This window comes from Miniopterus schreibersii (assembly GCF_964146895.1).
Source record: "Miniopterus schreibersii genome assembly, chromosome: 15".
In the NCBI taxonomy this organism is placed as follows: domain Eukaryota; kingdom Metazoa; phylum Chordata; class Mammalia; order Chiroptera; family Miniopteridae; genus Miniopterus; species Miniopterus schreibersii.
This window is the reverse complement of record NC_138115.1, coordinates 31203588-31218957: the sequence shown is the minus strand read 5'-3', so window position 1 is coordinate 31218957 and position 15370 is coordinate 31203588. Positions and strand designations below refer to the sequence as shown.

Sequence of the window (15370 nt, the reverse complement as noted above, 5' to 3'; positions counted from 1 at the left end):
CAGTGAAACAAGGAAGGGCCTAGAAGGAGCAATAGGAGAGCCCAGGCTGGGCAGCTTTGGCTCACTGAGAAGTGGAAGAAAAGGGGGCCTTGGAGACAGGTTCAGGGGGTTAACTTACGACGAACTTCCACTGCCCATTGCTCCCCTGGTTGCAAGTCTCATGGGGTCCCCTAAGGGTTAGGGGACACGTGCCTGTGGGGGAAGGCGAGGGGAAAGGGAATGGCACGGGTGTGCTCCCGGGAGGGAGAGCCGCTAGGACCTTCATTTTCAGGGGTTTTAAAGCCTCGGGGTTTAGGAGAGGTCTTAGGGACAGGTAATAGAATATTCATCATCTTTATGCTGATGTACCAAAATGAGATTTATTCTCCTAATTTGTCCTTGGGTGTGGTTGGCAAATGACACTTAATTGAATTTCTGTTATCTGCCTCCCTGAGTCGGGTGATTTAAGATATTCACCCTTTGGCTGGGGAGAGGTGCAAACTATGTATTTCCTAGGTGGCTGTAAACTGCTATTTACCTATCTTAGTTTTCCTGTTCCTCCTCTGGAATTTTCCTAGCTTCTTCTTATTCTATAACACCTGCAGTTTCTCCCGTAGTTCACTCCTTATCATTTCGGATCCCCAAAGGATAAATAATGACTGGCCTAAGGATTCCAAATGGGGGTAAATCCCTTTCCCAAGTGACAGCCACAAAGCAGACGCTGTATCACACCCCATCTAAAGTAAAGATAAAGGTAAATGCAGAAAGAAACACACTGACATGCTCTGCGACCTTGAGCAACAGCTCTCCCGTCCTGGGTCCCCTGTTCCAGCTTCAGCCCAGAAACGATCTCTACCACCCAGCCCCAAAATTAGCCGACCAAGCCAAACCCCGCCCCAAGCTACCTGGAGGTTTTACGAGCTAGGAGCCGGCCCCTCCCCGCTCCTCCCCCCTAATCGGCGATTAAATAGCTTCCCCTCTAATGGCTTTTGCAGGGGAAGCAGCAGCTCCGAGGCCCGCAGCCGCTCGCCCAGCATGAGCGCCGTCCCGCTCCCGGGGGCCTGGGCAGCCGGCCTTCCCCTTGGCGTCCTGCTCCTGCTCGCGCTCTGGCTGGACCAAGGTGTGGCAGCCAAGGAGCTGAAGTTTTCCACGCTGGTGAGTCGGGTTTTCTCCTTGCTTTTCTCTCCAAACTGTGACCAGAGGCCTCTGAGCACCAAGTGCCCGGTTTCATTTTACCCTTGCGTCTGTTGTCTTGGGGGGACCAAACTCAGAGGGTAAATAATCAGGTTTCGCAAGTTCCTGAGAGTGAACCTTTGACGTGTCCCGACACAAAGGTGTTGGGTTGGGTCATGTTTGCCGTTGCCGATGTTGTTTATTTGCCCACAGTCTTCACAACTGCCTTGGCCGCAGGTTCCTTCCGACGGCCACTCGGGCTGGGAGAAGCCACGGCTGGCTGTTGGGTACCAGGGCCTGAGCTGGCTTCGTTCCGTTTCAGGATTATTTCTTTGCCAATTGAAAAACAGTCATTTCTGAGTGAAGGAGCCCTTCTGTGGATCAGGAAATTGGGATTTGTAAACATAAAAGTGGTTGAAGCATAAAAGTGAAAATAAACTTAAGCGTTCCAGGAGGACTTCCTCTTACATAGGTTTGGTTGACCACTGAGGTCACGCTTCTCTCCACCCTAAGTGTGACAAGTCATGACAAGAAGGGGGGCCGCCTAATGCCTGTTGTCAGGGAAAGAAAATATACTGCTGGCATTGTTTGAAAAACAGAGAGTGTGCAAAGTAAAGGGGATTTACCACTTTACATAGGAGTTCTGGAATTAACCCTTTTCTCTCTCTTGGTTTCTGTTTGTGTCTTTGATTATCTCTGGATCTCTTTCACCCGTTGTCTCTCTCTGCCTCTGACCATTTCCTTGTCTTTCACAGGTTCTCTCGATCTCTTTCTCCGTCTTGCATTTTTTTTATTTGATCGTGAAAGTATGCTGATAAATAAGTAGATTTCCTTTCTGTAAGAATACTCAAAATTTATTTTTATAATTATTATATTTTCATAATTTATTTAAAAATTACACATGAAGTTCCTATTTTGTCAGCTTAGTGTAGTCAGAACCCCTTTTCCTTCTGCAAGAAAAGTTCATAATCATGTGTTTATGCAAGTCATGATTCTTAGTCCAGTAAATCCTTAGAGGTCATAAGTCAACAGTGAGAGAACCAGAGAAATATACCATCAATTTATTTACAAACGATTCACCAGCTGTCGGGCTTTTGTGCTGAAAAAGCTGTATAATACTGTGTACTGTACCTTCCATGGGAAGTTAGACTTTTAGTTCGCATTGGGAAATCCATGAGAGTTGGACTTCTAATTCTATGTGTGGGTTCCTTGCCAACATGTGCATGAAGCAAGTGTAGGGACTCTAGAGAAGTTGCAGCTGCAACACTGGACCCCTGTGACAAGCTGGCTGAGCAGTGATCTTTGAGGGACTACAGTGAACTCTCAGTTACCTGCACATGGTTGAGTCTCACCTCCATGTTTCACTACAGCCCAGGCTAATGTCCCTTGGCTACCAAACTGTCATGGGTTTCCTTTCTTCCCCTCCACTCTTGGTTAACATCTGCCCAAGTTAATTCTTCCCTAAGAAAAACCTTGCAAATGTAGCTCACTTGGAGCCCCCCAAAAACCCAAAAGAACAACAAAAAAATTATCACACAAGGCCAATGTCAACAAGTTTTCCTACCACAGCTTCCTTCCATTAATGGTAGATGAAGGGCAACTTAATACACCTCTCTTGGCCCTTATAAAACGACTTCTATACAAGGGCTTAAGCCAGAAGATAGTACTTTCTTCTTTCTACTGATTATAGAGAATATTTGACTATAAATGGTTCCATTATATACCCAGGGAAATCCTTAGAAAATTATCAGGAGAATCAGAAAAAAAGAAAGATGCCTCTGATTAAAGTGGTAATATTAACAACAATAACCATTAGTTAACTGAGTGCTTACTAGGTGACAGGCACTGTTCTGAGAGTTCATTATGGATTATTTCACGTAATCCTCCCAACAATCCTATAAAGTAGTGTTGCCAGGAAAACACAGGGTGTCCAGTTAAATTTGAATTTCAGATAAACAGCCAATAACATTTTAGTGTAAGTGTGTTCCGTGCACTGTTTGGGCACCCTGTATTCCTGTTTGCTAAATCTGGCAACCACTCTCCCTATTTTATAGATGAAAAAAATTGAGGCACTAAGAGATTAAGCATCTTGTCCATGGTCACACACCCAGGCTGTATGATCCCAGAGGCTATGCCCTGAATCGCTGGACAATATGTTCCCTCCCGGTGGGTGCGTAAAACCCAGCACCTGGAGCTGAGATCTCCTTGAGGACGTTTGGTGTGCTGGCTTACCTCATAATCAGCAGGTGGTTTTCTTGCTTTTCTTCTGTGATCCAAAATAAATAAATCTCCCCCAACTCTGAAAAGCTGTTCTTGGCAGAAAGGGCAGGAAACTGTCCCTGGTTCTTGTTCTGCCTCATGAACAGAGTCACCACATAATCTTTTAAAACAAGTTCACCAAAGTGTATCCCAGCGAGTGCTAGTTGGGAGAGTTGTTGATAGACATCACTTGGTAAAATGGGTCTCGACAGTCAAGTCAGCTTTGGAAATGGAACATGGTTTAAACTGGGTTTAAAGGTCTCTTAAATGCAGGACTCCTCACAGTCTTTAATACATCTTGTATGTGCGGTGGCTTCCCAGGAAAGGATTTCGTAAATTGTATTTCCTAAAATTTGACTTACGGAATCCACCTCCTTTTTCCCAGACAGTATACCATAGAAAATCCTTAGAGAATTGCTATTTTTAAATTTATATAGACAGAATAAATATGGTGAATCCCAACGTGCCCATCAACCAGCTTCCATAATTACCACTCATGGCCAATCTTGTTCCATCCATATGCCCACACTCCTACTGTCATCCCGTCCATCATTGTCCCACCCATAAATGGGGAGATGCCATGTGAAAGCGTTCTCTCGCCCCTAAGCAAGGGGAAAACCACAAATTCAGGTGACCTCCGACAGATAAAAACTCCTTTTCACGCCACCCAGGTTTCATGAGTCACACAGTATAAGCTCTTCCCATTCTTTATGGTTAACCTTGTGAAGTTCTTACCCAACTCACGAATATCCTCCAAGAAAATAGCCTCCAAATCTTAAGCACCTCACCTCCACATGGGATGGGTAACTTCCACACTGTGGTGGGGCAAATTCAAGGGCTGCTGGGGCCATCACGCTTCTCCAGGGACAGCAGCCTCCAGGGCTCCTCCTCCCGCCCCTGGACAGTAAACATGGGCAGGTTACTCCTCAGGTGGGCAGCCCAGGACTGTTCTGAATTTTCTAATGCCATGCGCTAAACTAAAAGTGGAAAGCCATACCTAGGAAAACATTAAATGTTCATTAATTCAAGTTCCAGCATCGCTTACCAGGCATGAGACCACGGACAGGCCACTTAATCCAGCTGAGTCTTCAGTCCCCGAAACTTAAAGTTGGGGATAGTGACCATAACCATGCTTCCTATTTCAGAGTTGTCTTTAGGTGCAAATGACATGATGTACACATGGAAATGAGCCATGATACAAAGGTAAGGTGCTATTAGAAGTCATCAGCCTAAAACAGAAGCTCTCCAACTTTTTGGATAAAATCTAGCTGTTTCTTAATTATTATTTTTTCATTTGCGGTAGATACACAGAACATAAAATGTTTCCATCTTAACCTTCTTAACCGTACAGTTCAGTGGCACTAGGTGTATTCACATTGTTGGGCTACCATTAAAACCATCCAACTCCAGAACTCTTTTCATCTTGAAAAACTGAAACTCCATATCCATTAAACAGTAACTCCCCGCTCTCCCCTCCCCTCAGCCCCTGGCAACCCCCATTCTGCTTTCTGATCATGAATCTGACTCCTCTGTATACTTCATGTAAGTAAAATCGTACAGTGTTTGTCCTTTTGTGAATTATTTACTTTACTTAGCATGATGTCCTCAAGGTTCTAGATAATCCTTTATTATTTTTGAGCTTATAAATGTAATAAAATAAAAATTTTATATTTGACTTTACAAAATTAATAAGTAAACTTAGTAAACACGTGTAACTGAAAGGGAACAAAGAAAAGAGAACATAAGGTGTTAGATAATTATCTCTACTAGAACCTCAGACTTGTTTGTACTCAAGTCTTCCCCACCTATGAATTCTAGTTTATCTTCTCTTGGAGGTGACACACCTGAAGTGTGGCTTGAGGAGGGGAAAACGCTGGAGGGGAGAACAGAGTAGGATGCGACCATAGTTCAGGAAAAGCACAGTGAAGATCTGAGATGGACCAGAAAGCCGTAGACTTTCTGGAAAATAAAGAATGAATGTCTTTAAAAAATTGTGAAGGCAGGATCCCTGTGGACTGAATGTGAGTAGTAGGGAAGAAAGAAAAACCACCATGACCCTGAGGTTTCTACTCTTGGTTGCTGGAAAGAGGATGATGCCGTGGAGATAGGGGACATATGAGGTATTCAATATCTGAAATTCTTAAAAAGGAATATGAGCCATAAACACCAAAGAAATGTATAATGCTGCGTGCTACACAGCACACTATAGCGCGGGGGGACTTTCAATCAATAACTTAACCTGCCTGTGCCTCAGTTTCATCATCAGTAAAATGGGGATAATAGTAAATTATTTTGCCAGGATCACCCAGTTAGGTATTAACAAAGCAGGGGTTTGAACCCAGGTCAAACCAACTGAAAGCCCAGAGCTTTCCTGAGATGTTACACAGCTTCCACACAGGGGAACACAGCCCCCCCCCCCCCCGGCCTCTGCCTGTTCCCGGGCCCTGGAGAAAAGTCTCCCGAGTGGCCCGCCCTCTGCCTTCCTCACTGAGCGCAGGATGTATTCCCACCCGAGTCCGCTCACCGCCAGTCAGCTTCCTTCTTCTCTCAGAGCGGCAGTCATTTATTTCACTCATTTATTTCTGCCTAAATTCCTTTTACTTTTTACTTCTTTTTGCCAATGGCTTAATCCTCAGTTCCTAAAAGAAGAAAATAGTCTTTTACTCATGGCAAGCGTTGTGCATCAAGGGATTTTCACACCTTGAGGTGCACCCTAGTAAGTGGGGTTGCACGCCCTGAGCCAAGGTCCCTTTCAGGATTTCCAGAATCACCCCAAAGACTTGTGATGTGTCTTGAATTCCAAACCTGAACGGACAACATGGTGCTTTATTAGAATCTAATTTAGTCCAGGGCAGGAATTACTTTATAACCGGTGGTCAAGGTCGGCCTCTCTTCAGAGGTTGCCTTTTTCAGGACAAACCTGAATTTAGTGACCAAGTGTATGTGTGCACCAGGGGATGAAGCAGAAATAGGACGTTCAAGGCAGATAGGACACCAGCGCCCTGAGGCTGGAACAAATTCATTTTATCAGATGGCCCCTTGGGAGGGCAGGGTGGCCAACGATGTTTAACAAAATTGTCAGGTGAGAACATCGTGGTGTGCAGGCCAGATAAGATAGGATCTTGTGAGCCAGTGTAAGGACTTAGAATTTTATGCAAAGAGCCATGGGAAAGGGTATAATGCCTGAGAGAAAGAGGGTAAATGTGAAACAAGACTGGCCACACACGACTGGACAACTCTGGGAGCAAGTGGTGGACTCATAGGGAGGGGCTCATAACAATCTCTACCTTTGAATATCTTTACAATTTTCTGCCAAATAAGTTTTAACAGAATGAGAGGATTCTAAGCAATCAAGTAACATGTTCTGACTGACTTTTTTTTTAAAGCAACTGATTGCTGAATGGAGGGAGGGACTGGACATGGTGTCCCCAGTGCACTCATCAGGATCTCCACGTCCTAATGCAACTCACCAGATCTGTTCAGCAGACTCCATGGAGCAGGATCATTCCTGGGGGCAGCACACCGCAGTTCTTTAAAAAAAGTTACCTGTGATTTAAAAAGCGAAATGAATGTGATGTGGAGGGGAAAACAGTGAGCTGGCAACTGTGAGAATTAAGAGATCTGGACAGCTGACTTGATCTCTCTGAGCCTCAGTTTCCTTACTTGCTCAGCACAGCAACAGTGTGACCTGTCCTCACAGGGGGTGGTAAGAACCTAAGAGATAGCAGGGAAAGGACTGTACAAAACCATGAAGGGTTGCACAGGCATGATGGGTTATCTTGGATGTCTTCCTATTATAATTACTACTAGTACTGCAAATAGTATATTTTTAGGTCTCTAAAGGATTTCATAAAGTGTGATTGCTAGACTGAGAACAGAGACTACAAATTTGGGAGAGTAGCAGTTAAGTTTTGAGCCCTACCACAGACTTAAAAGAGCACCTAGGCAGTCTAGGGTCTCCAGCTGAACTGGCCAAACTCCAGAAGCTGAAGAATGCCACTTGTGTGTGTGTGCATGCACACACACACACACACACACACACACACACACACTTTGATTTTCAGCACTGGAGTTGGAGGATGGTTTATTAAGTGTTTCTGGGCAACTCTCCCTCCAAAGAGTTCACAAACCCTTCAAACCTACTAAAAGGTAGGGGAGTACAACTCTTTCTGAGCTATAAGAACAGTCAGAAAGCTTGCCCGTGTCCCAGGATTATGTCCCAGTGCTCTGCTGTTTTACACACACTCCTCCAAGGGGACCACACTTTTTTCTCCCCGGGCCATTCTGTCACTTGGCTGCATAACCTCAGTTTTACTTTTTAAATAATATTTGGGGTTTACACTAAGGTTTTGGTTTCTTCTGATGCAACACACTCACACACAAAGAGCTTCCAAACTTAGAGGAAAAGAGCAGAGTTTATAAAGAAGCCCGTATCCCAGATCGTGCACATTTAGCTGATGCGATGCTGAGGGGACTGTTTGACTGCAGAGAAATGAGCCTCTTACACGAGGCTGAGAAGGCTGGCGTTGGACGCACGGCCTGCGTTGGGATCTCGGCTCTACCACTTACACGTTGTGTGGCCTTGGGCAGGTCACTTAACTAAGGTCAGTTGCCTTGTTTATGAACTGAAGAGAATAGCTGCTTCGTAGGATTGATGGAAGGATTAAATGTATAGAAAGCTCTTAGTCCGGTTTCTAGGATAAAGCAAGAGTTCAAAAATGTTGAGGAATTATTGTTGTGGTTACAGGCTGGTGGGAAACATTGTAAATGATCTCATCTGACTTCTCTTTAACTAACTCAGTGGCTCCCAACTGGGGGCGATTTGCCCCCAGGGGACACTTGGCAATGTCCGGAGACCTTTTTGGTCGTCACAATTGGAGGATGCTACTTGTATCTCGTGGGCAAAGGCCAGGGATGCTGCTAAACATCCTACAAGGCACAGGACAGCGCCTCACAAGGAATTATCCAAACCAAATGCCAACAGGACCGAGGTTGAAAAACCCTGGAAACAACAATGTGGGGTTTCTAATCTATTGAAACCATATAACAACTTCAGTTACTCAGATCTGGCAAAGTGTTTTGCATGTACTATTTGGGGATCTAAAAGTCTAAAGTGCGTTTCCCTTGTGAAAAGGGAAGCACCAATGGTTAGCCTCAATCATCTCTGGTCGTGGCCAAGCCACCCGCAGGGACTAATAAATAACTACAGGCGCTCAGGAGAGAGTATGCGCCTCCCTCCTGCCACGAGGGGACCGTCCCCTGGCCAAGGCGGCTGCTGAAGACCCGCTGCACCGCTGGCCCTCCGTTTGCTGAGATTTTCCTTTAGGGAAGCGATTGTCAACCTTTCTCACCGCATGGCACACATAAACAAATGACTGAGATTCTGCTAAATAATAGATTTGTTGTCAATCTGACAAAAAAAAAGATACAACTTTGATTCATTCACACCAGACAGCTATTGTTGTGTTGGCTATTGTCATTTTTTTAATTTGACAATCTAAGACCTAAGAGGTCAGTGCCCCTGACTGAAGAGTCAGCTTCTGCATGTTTTAAAAATTCTTGAGGCACACCTGTGCGTCACAGCACGCCGGCTGAAAAATCACTGGTTGAGGAGGGCAAAAGATCTGGTATTTTCCGGACATCAAAGACACAGCCCAGGCCTTGGAGCCCCCCTCGCTGTCCCAGACCCCACCTCGAAGACGGCTGAAGTTTTGAGACTGTTTCTCACTCAGTGTCTGCTGAACTATTTTACAGAATTTCAAAAGAGCAGCCCCCGGCTTTCTGTTCAATGGAGCATCTTAGGTGGTGTAAGTGGAGAGGGCGGGAAATCTCGGGTAATGTAATGAAATGTTTGCCAACGTCAGTGTAGATGTCGTCTTGTAATTCTTGAGGGTTTCTCTTCCCCCCTCTTTTGCTTATAAAACAGCCTAGTGCTTGGCTTGGTCTACTGCTCAGAAACATACTATAAATCAAAGAGCCAAGCTTTCAAAAGTCCGGGCTGCTCTCCCCAGAAAGTAAAATGGGCAATCGAAATAGCATGACATGTCATCACATCCAAAGTATGTCCTTAAAAGTATTGAGAATTCACTTTTCTCATCTCCCCACCGCAATTCCTTTACCCCCAACCTCTTAAAAACTAACGAATCACTGGCTCAAAATGGTTGCAAATTCTTTGTAGCATTTAATAGCCACTATTTTATTATAGGTGAAAATTTAACACCATTAGTACTATAACCACAATTAAGGGGGGAATAACTCTCACCGGAGTTTGCCTGCAATAAAGTGAACTTCCTAAGCTTTGTGTGCCTTCTCGTCTCAGTGTACAAACCTGTCTCCATGTGTGGATCGCCTGCCTCCCAGTGGCTAATAATCTTGTTTCTTGCAGTGCCTGAAACAAAGGAAGAGTGTTCGTGATCTTCGAACATGGTTCTTAACCTAAGATTTACCCGGGGAGGTTTTTAAAATCCTGATGTGATGCCCTGACCATGTCCCTAACTAATTAAAAGAAAATCACTAGGGGTGGGTCCATCCTCAGAATTTATTTTAACTCCCCAGGTGATTTCATGAGCAGCCAAGGCTGGGAACCAGTGGTTTAGAAAAACATCTATTATGACGAGCAGAGTCAAAATACCTAAGTGAAATTTGTAACATTACTGTCTTAATCTGTTTTCAGGTTTTCAGGCATGGAGACCGAAGTCCCATTGGAACCTTTCCTAATGACCCCATTAAAGAGTCCTCATGGCCGCAAGGATTTGGCCAACTCACTCAGGTTGGTTGGATTTTTAGGTAGAGTTGGTGATAAGTCTCAGGGGAAACTAAACGTTGTGGGGTTTGTAACCCATTGAAACTATACAACCACTTTAGTTACTCAGATCTGGGAAAGTATTTTGCACAGTTACCTGGGATCTTGAAAGTCTAAAATGTGTTTCGATTGTGGAACAAGAGGAACTAATGGTTATCCTAGTTAATTTCTGATGTTGTCTAGGACACCCTTAGTGACTAGTAACTGTAGGAAAAGTCTATAGAATTGTCTGTTTGGGTCTTTTTCACCCTGTGGGTTTTCTTGAAGAATAAGAGATGTGCATGAACAACAGAAGAATACAGGAGTTTAGAAGAGAGCCCAAAGATACTTACAAGCCAGCCCCTGAGTTTCTCAGGCTCTACCCCTGAAAGTAGAAAATAACCTCGTAATCAATAAGTGTAATCAACAGGGCTGGGGAAACATGATTCTTCTGGAAGTGCCGTAACCAAATTTGATTTCTTGTCAGCTGGATATGTTGGGATGGAGCCTCCCTTGTAAGTGGTCACTTATACACAGGAAGCCCCACTTCCTACGGAGCATCTAAGGAGAAGGGGAACTGGGGAGCAAAGGCGAATGCAGCCTCTGCTCCAGTGCCCCCCAACACCCTTCACTTGTAAGAATGGATGGCTCTTCTGTTGGGAGCCGTAAGGGCAGGTATATTGCTTCTGTTCTAATCAAAACACTCTTTAAATATATTAAGAAAATGTCAAAGAGTGTTTAGAGTTGGATATCTCCAACACTAATGGGTCTTAACTGTGGCCAAACATTGGAATTATTTGAAGAGCTTTAAAAAGTATTGATGTCTGCCTGGGAGATTCTTACTTAATTGGTATGGAGTGTGGCCTGGATATTTAGAAGCTCCTCAATTGATCAGTTGATTCTAATGTGCAGCCAAAGCTGAGAATTACTGCCCTGCTTCAACTACAATGTTTTATAAAGGAGGAACACTCAGAGAGGCTATTTCAGGCCAGCATCTTCTGGCTCCCAGGTCAGACCACTTCCCACCATAGCCTACCCAGCTTGTGGCTTCTTAAATAAGATGCTACAACAATTCAGGGCTGCTTCTTAATAACCATGGTTTTATATAGACTCCTGTTCCCTTGCTGTGTTTTTCCAGTAAGACCAAAAGATTCTTGCAGACTGTGGGATCTGTGTTCTTTGCCTAAGAGTTTCTTGACTAACCGTCAGATTCTCCTACCGCATTTTCTCAAGCTTTCAAGTGCAAACCAGTCATTTAGAGATCTTGTTAAAATGCAGATTCTAATTCGGCAGGTCTGACATGGGACCTGGGATTCTGCATTTCTAACATACTTCCAGGTGATGCCAGTGGTGTTGGTACATGGACACTCCTGAAGTAGCAAGGTTCTAGAGCTCAAATCTTGCCCTTGGCCAGGTACTTCCAATCTACATAAGGACAAGTGATGGCTTTCTAGATCAGTGCTTCTCAAAGTGCGGTCCATGGATGAGCAGTGTCACCATCACCTGGGAACTTGATAGAACTGTAAATTCTTTAGCCCCACCCACTGAAGCAGAAACCCTGGGGTGGAAGCCTGGGAACCTTTGTTTTAGAGTCCTCCAGGTGATTTTGTGCACTGTAAAGTTTGAAAACCACTGCTCTATAGAAGATGACTATTTTCTCAAAAGTCAGTTTTAAGTTAGAACAATGATTAGACCCAAAGTATCAGCTTATTCAGCTACCCAGGTCATCCGGAAAACTCGTAAACCTCAAAGCACACATCTAGAGGGGTGGTGATGATAGTGGTGGCCGGGAGTGACAAGCAAATGAGGGAGTGGAACCAAGCAGAAGCCATAGTGACCACATCCTCTTTGACTCCTGAAGCTCTGGATTAAAGACAGACCTGCATGCAGTGTTTCTCAAAGCAAGGTGCTCTCCTACATGGATCTGAATCATTCGGGGCACTTGTTAAAAGGCAGGTTCCAGGGCTACACCCAGGATTTAATGAGCAGGAATCTCTGGGGTAAATGCTGAGGAATCTGCATTTCAACAAGTACCCAGAGATACATTTTGCTTCTGATGCACAGTAATGCTTGGGGATCATTGAGCTAAAGGGATGCTTCTCAGTGATTACTGGCCATCAGAGTCTTAATGAGCTTGTTAAAAACAGATTCCTGAGCTCATCCCCAAAGTAGGTGGGGCCCAAGAATTTGTTTTCTAACATTCCTAAAGATGCTAATACTATGGATCCACAGACCGCACTTTGAGGAACAGGCTCTAGTTTTTCATGTGTCGGGCATAAGTAAACTGTACAAACAATGAAACATTGCACCCAGAGGTTGAACATAATCTTCAGATTCACCAAATCCAACCTCTTAACAGGTGGTTAAATTTCTTCCACCAACCCCTAAGTGGTCAACCAGCCCTTTGAATGCTCCGCCAACAGAGACAACCATTTAATGTTCTACCGCACCAGAGATGGATCGTTTACATAAGTCAGGCTCATCACCAGCTATTAATTGTGCAAGGCTCTATGTTAAGTGGTAATGAAGGTAAAGAGTTTTCTCAGGAAGCCATGACTAAAAATTACAGCTTTCTTGGCTTATTTTCATTTAAAGACGTGTTGTTATTGTGGAACTATTAAAATATACCACTGTTCACTCTGCTCATCGCATGAGGGGAGATGAGCTGCGTATGTTTTAGAGCCACAGAACTTACTTTCAGTCATTTTTGCTTTTTATTTTTTTCCTTAGCTGGGCATGGAGCAGCAATATGAACTTGGAGAGTATATAAGGAAAAGATATGGAAAATTCTTGAATGAATCCTATAAACAACAACAGGCAAGTTGGGGGGCTGAAAGTGGAAACCTTGTCCCTCTGAAAGAATTTAACATAATTTTGCATTTCTCAAAGCATTTTGCCTGTTTCCCAAGGAACTTCTGCAACTCAAATATCTTGTTTAGAAATGTACTCCTCTTTATATAAATATTTTATTCCTAAAAGATTATGAAAATGAATAAGTTCAAAATTTTATGGACACCTATAGTAAATACTTGAGCTTGGCAAGTAGTGGCAAGTAACCACCACTTAATTGGTCTCCTTTGTCAATTTAAGTATTGGCATAGCAGGTTGCTTTATAGCATGGGATGCTCATAATACTGTCCCTTCCATAATAGATCTTATGACGACGATGCTATCACAATGTCTGCTAATACTTGGGTGTGGGTATCCTGTCCTTTCTCAGATATTAGCTGCTCAGGGGAAAAGCACAGTTCCTCTCAGTTGGATTCTGCCTTGATTTCCCACTCTAGGTTTATATTCGAAGCACAGACATTGACCGGACTTTGATGAGCGCTATGACAAACCTGGCCGCCTTGTTTCCCCCAGAAGGTATCAGCATCTGGAATCCCAAACTACCCTGGCAGCCCATCCCAGTGCACACAGTCCCTCTTTTGGAAGATAAGGTCAGTATTCAGGAAAACCAGGAGATTCTATTGGGCCTGGAAGGAGGAAGGTGGGTTGCTCAGTACTTGCAGGTTTGGGAGTCTGGACTCTCCTTGGGCTATGCAGCCTTAATTCTTTCCTAAATTAAGGTGCAAAGGACAATGTAGGACATAGAAAGCCCAAGGCAAGAGAGAGTAGGAACAGAATTTCTCTTTGGATCTTTATTACCTATTTTCTTTTGCCACTCTTTCAACTTTTGGCAATGGGTCCTTCTCTGTCTACACACACACACACACACACACACACATGAAAATTCCCATTTCTAGGTAGGAAAAAAAAAAAGAGTTGAATATATAATTGCTACTCAGTATGTATGTGTCATTGTATTTACCTTTGAGAAAAACCTTGAATGGACAGTATTAAAGATCTCCTTTGATAGCCAGGGAATTAAGTGCTTAGAGTAGTTAAACAGAATGGACCCAAAGCCACACACTGCTCAGCATGACTACTGGAACCTGGCAATTCCAGAGCAATTTCCTCCAGGGCACTCTCCATAACACATCAGAATCTCTGAGGTTGGGATCCAAGCATCAGTATTTTTAAAATAATCTCCCTGGATGATTCCAGTGGACAGCCAAGTCTGAGAACCAGTGTTGTAAAGCAAGCTGCTTTGAAAGAAACTCTCAAGTTTATTTATAATGGGTGCGGCTCATCAAGGGCTCTTTAACCCTTTCAGAGGAATTGTTATTTTTTAATAGTAATAAGTAGACATAAAAGTATTCCTTCTTCAGAATGTCAACTGTGACTGAAAAATACAATTAATTAAAATTTTTAAGTATACCTTCTTCAGGGCCACACACACACGATGAGTGGTGCTTTGGGTCATTTGTCTGACAATGGCTTGGGAGGAAAAGATACTTGAGCCTCTGAGACTAACAATGGAAGCAATCCGGCAGTAAGGAAACAAAGGCTTGAAATTAGATGGTAAAGATGTTAGGGGAAGGAATCACAGGTAAGACAAGTGACACCCAGACTCAGAAATGACAGGCAGGAAGCAGCTTGTATATAAAAAAAAAATGTTTTCTCAGTAGCTATTACTGTGCCAGGCCCTGTTCCAGGCACTGACACCACAGCAGTGAGCAAGAGAGTCAAGATCCTGGCTTTCCTCGAATTTATATTTTACAGGAAGTAGGTAATAAAGCAGTAAATAAGTGAAGTAATTTCAGATGAGCTCGGCGATGAGCTCCCTGAAGGAAATAAAACGAGGCAATGTGGTGGCTGGGGCGGGATGGTTAGAAAATCTAGGGTGGGAGTCAGTGGGGGAGTGTCTCAGGCAGGGAGCAATCTGCAGAGACCTCAAGCCTGGGTGCTGAAGGGACAGTAAGGAGGTCACTGCCGGAGAGGAGTCAGGACAGCAGTGGGGAAGAGCAGAAACTAGGGGCTAACTGTGAGTTTGGAGACGGAAGCCCGTGAAGGTTACAAACCACAGAGTGACATGACCTGACCGATGCTTGAAAAAGACAGGTGTTTACAAAAATAAAATACGAGGGATTCGTGGAGCTGCTCCTGGGGAGTGAGAGGTGAAGGCAGAGAGTGGACACCAACTGACCAAACCGGGAGCTCCCCCCGAGGCTGAAACACCGGCCACGGTGGCCTGGATGGGAAAGGGACAATGAAGACAGAGACAAGGGGTCTGTTCTGGAAATAAGCAAAAGTAATGCGCCTACGAGTCGGGATGATGTATTTTGCCACTGGCAG

General features: G+C 44.1%; 1 protein-coding gene across 2 annotated transcripts in view; it reads left to right on the top strand.

The window, feature by feature from the left end:
* Positions 1 to 922: 922 nt before the first annotated feature.
* Positions 923 to 15370, top strand: part of ACP3 (acid phosphatase 3) — a 37253-nt gene continuing 22805 nt past the window's right edge. The window contains exons 1-4 of one of the 2 annotated variants that reach the window (XM_081159904.1): positions 923 to 1134; positions 10085 to 10180; positions 12923 to 13009; positions 13480 to 13632. In XM_081159904.1, coding sequence (XP_081016030.1) covers positions 1015 to 1134; positions 10085 to 10180; positions 12923 to 13009; positions 13480 to 13632 — 456 coding nt within the window. In that variant the 5' untranslated portion in view covers positions 923 to 1014. The remainder of the gene's footprint in view (positions 1135 to 10084; positions 10181 to 12922; positions 13010 to 13479; positions 13633 to 15370) is intronic. The other variant, XM_081159903.1, reaches the window with a different exon arrangement.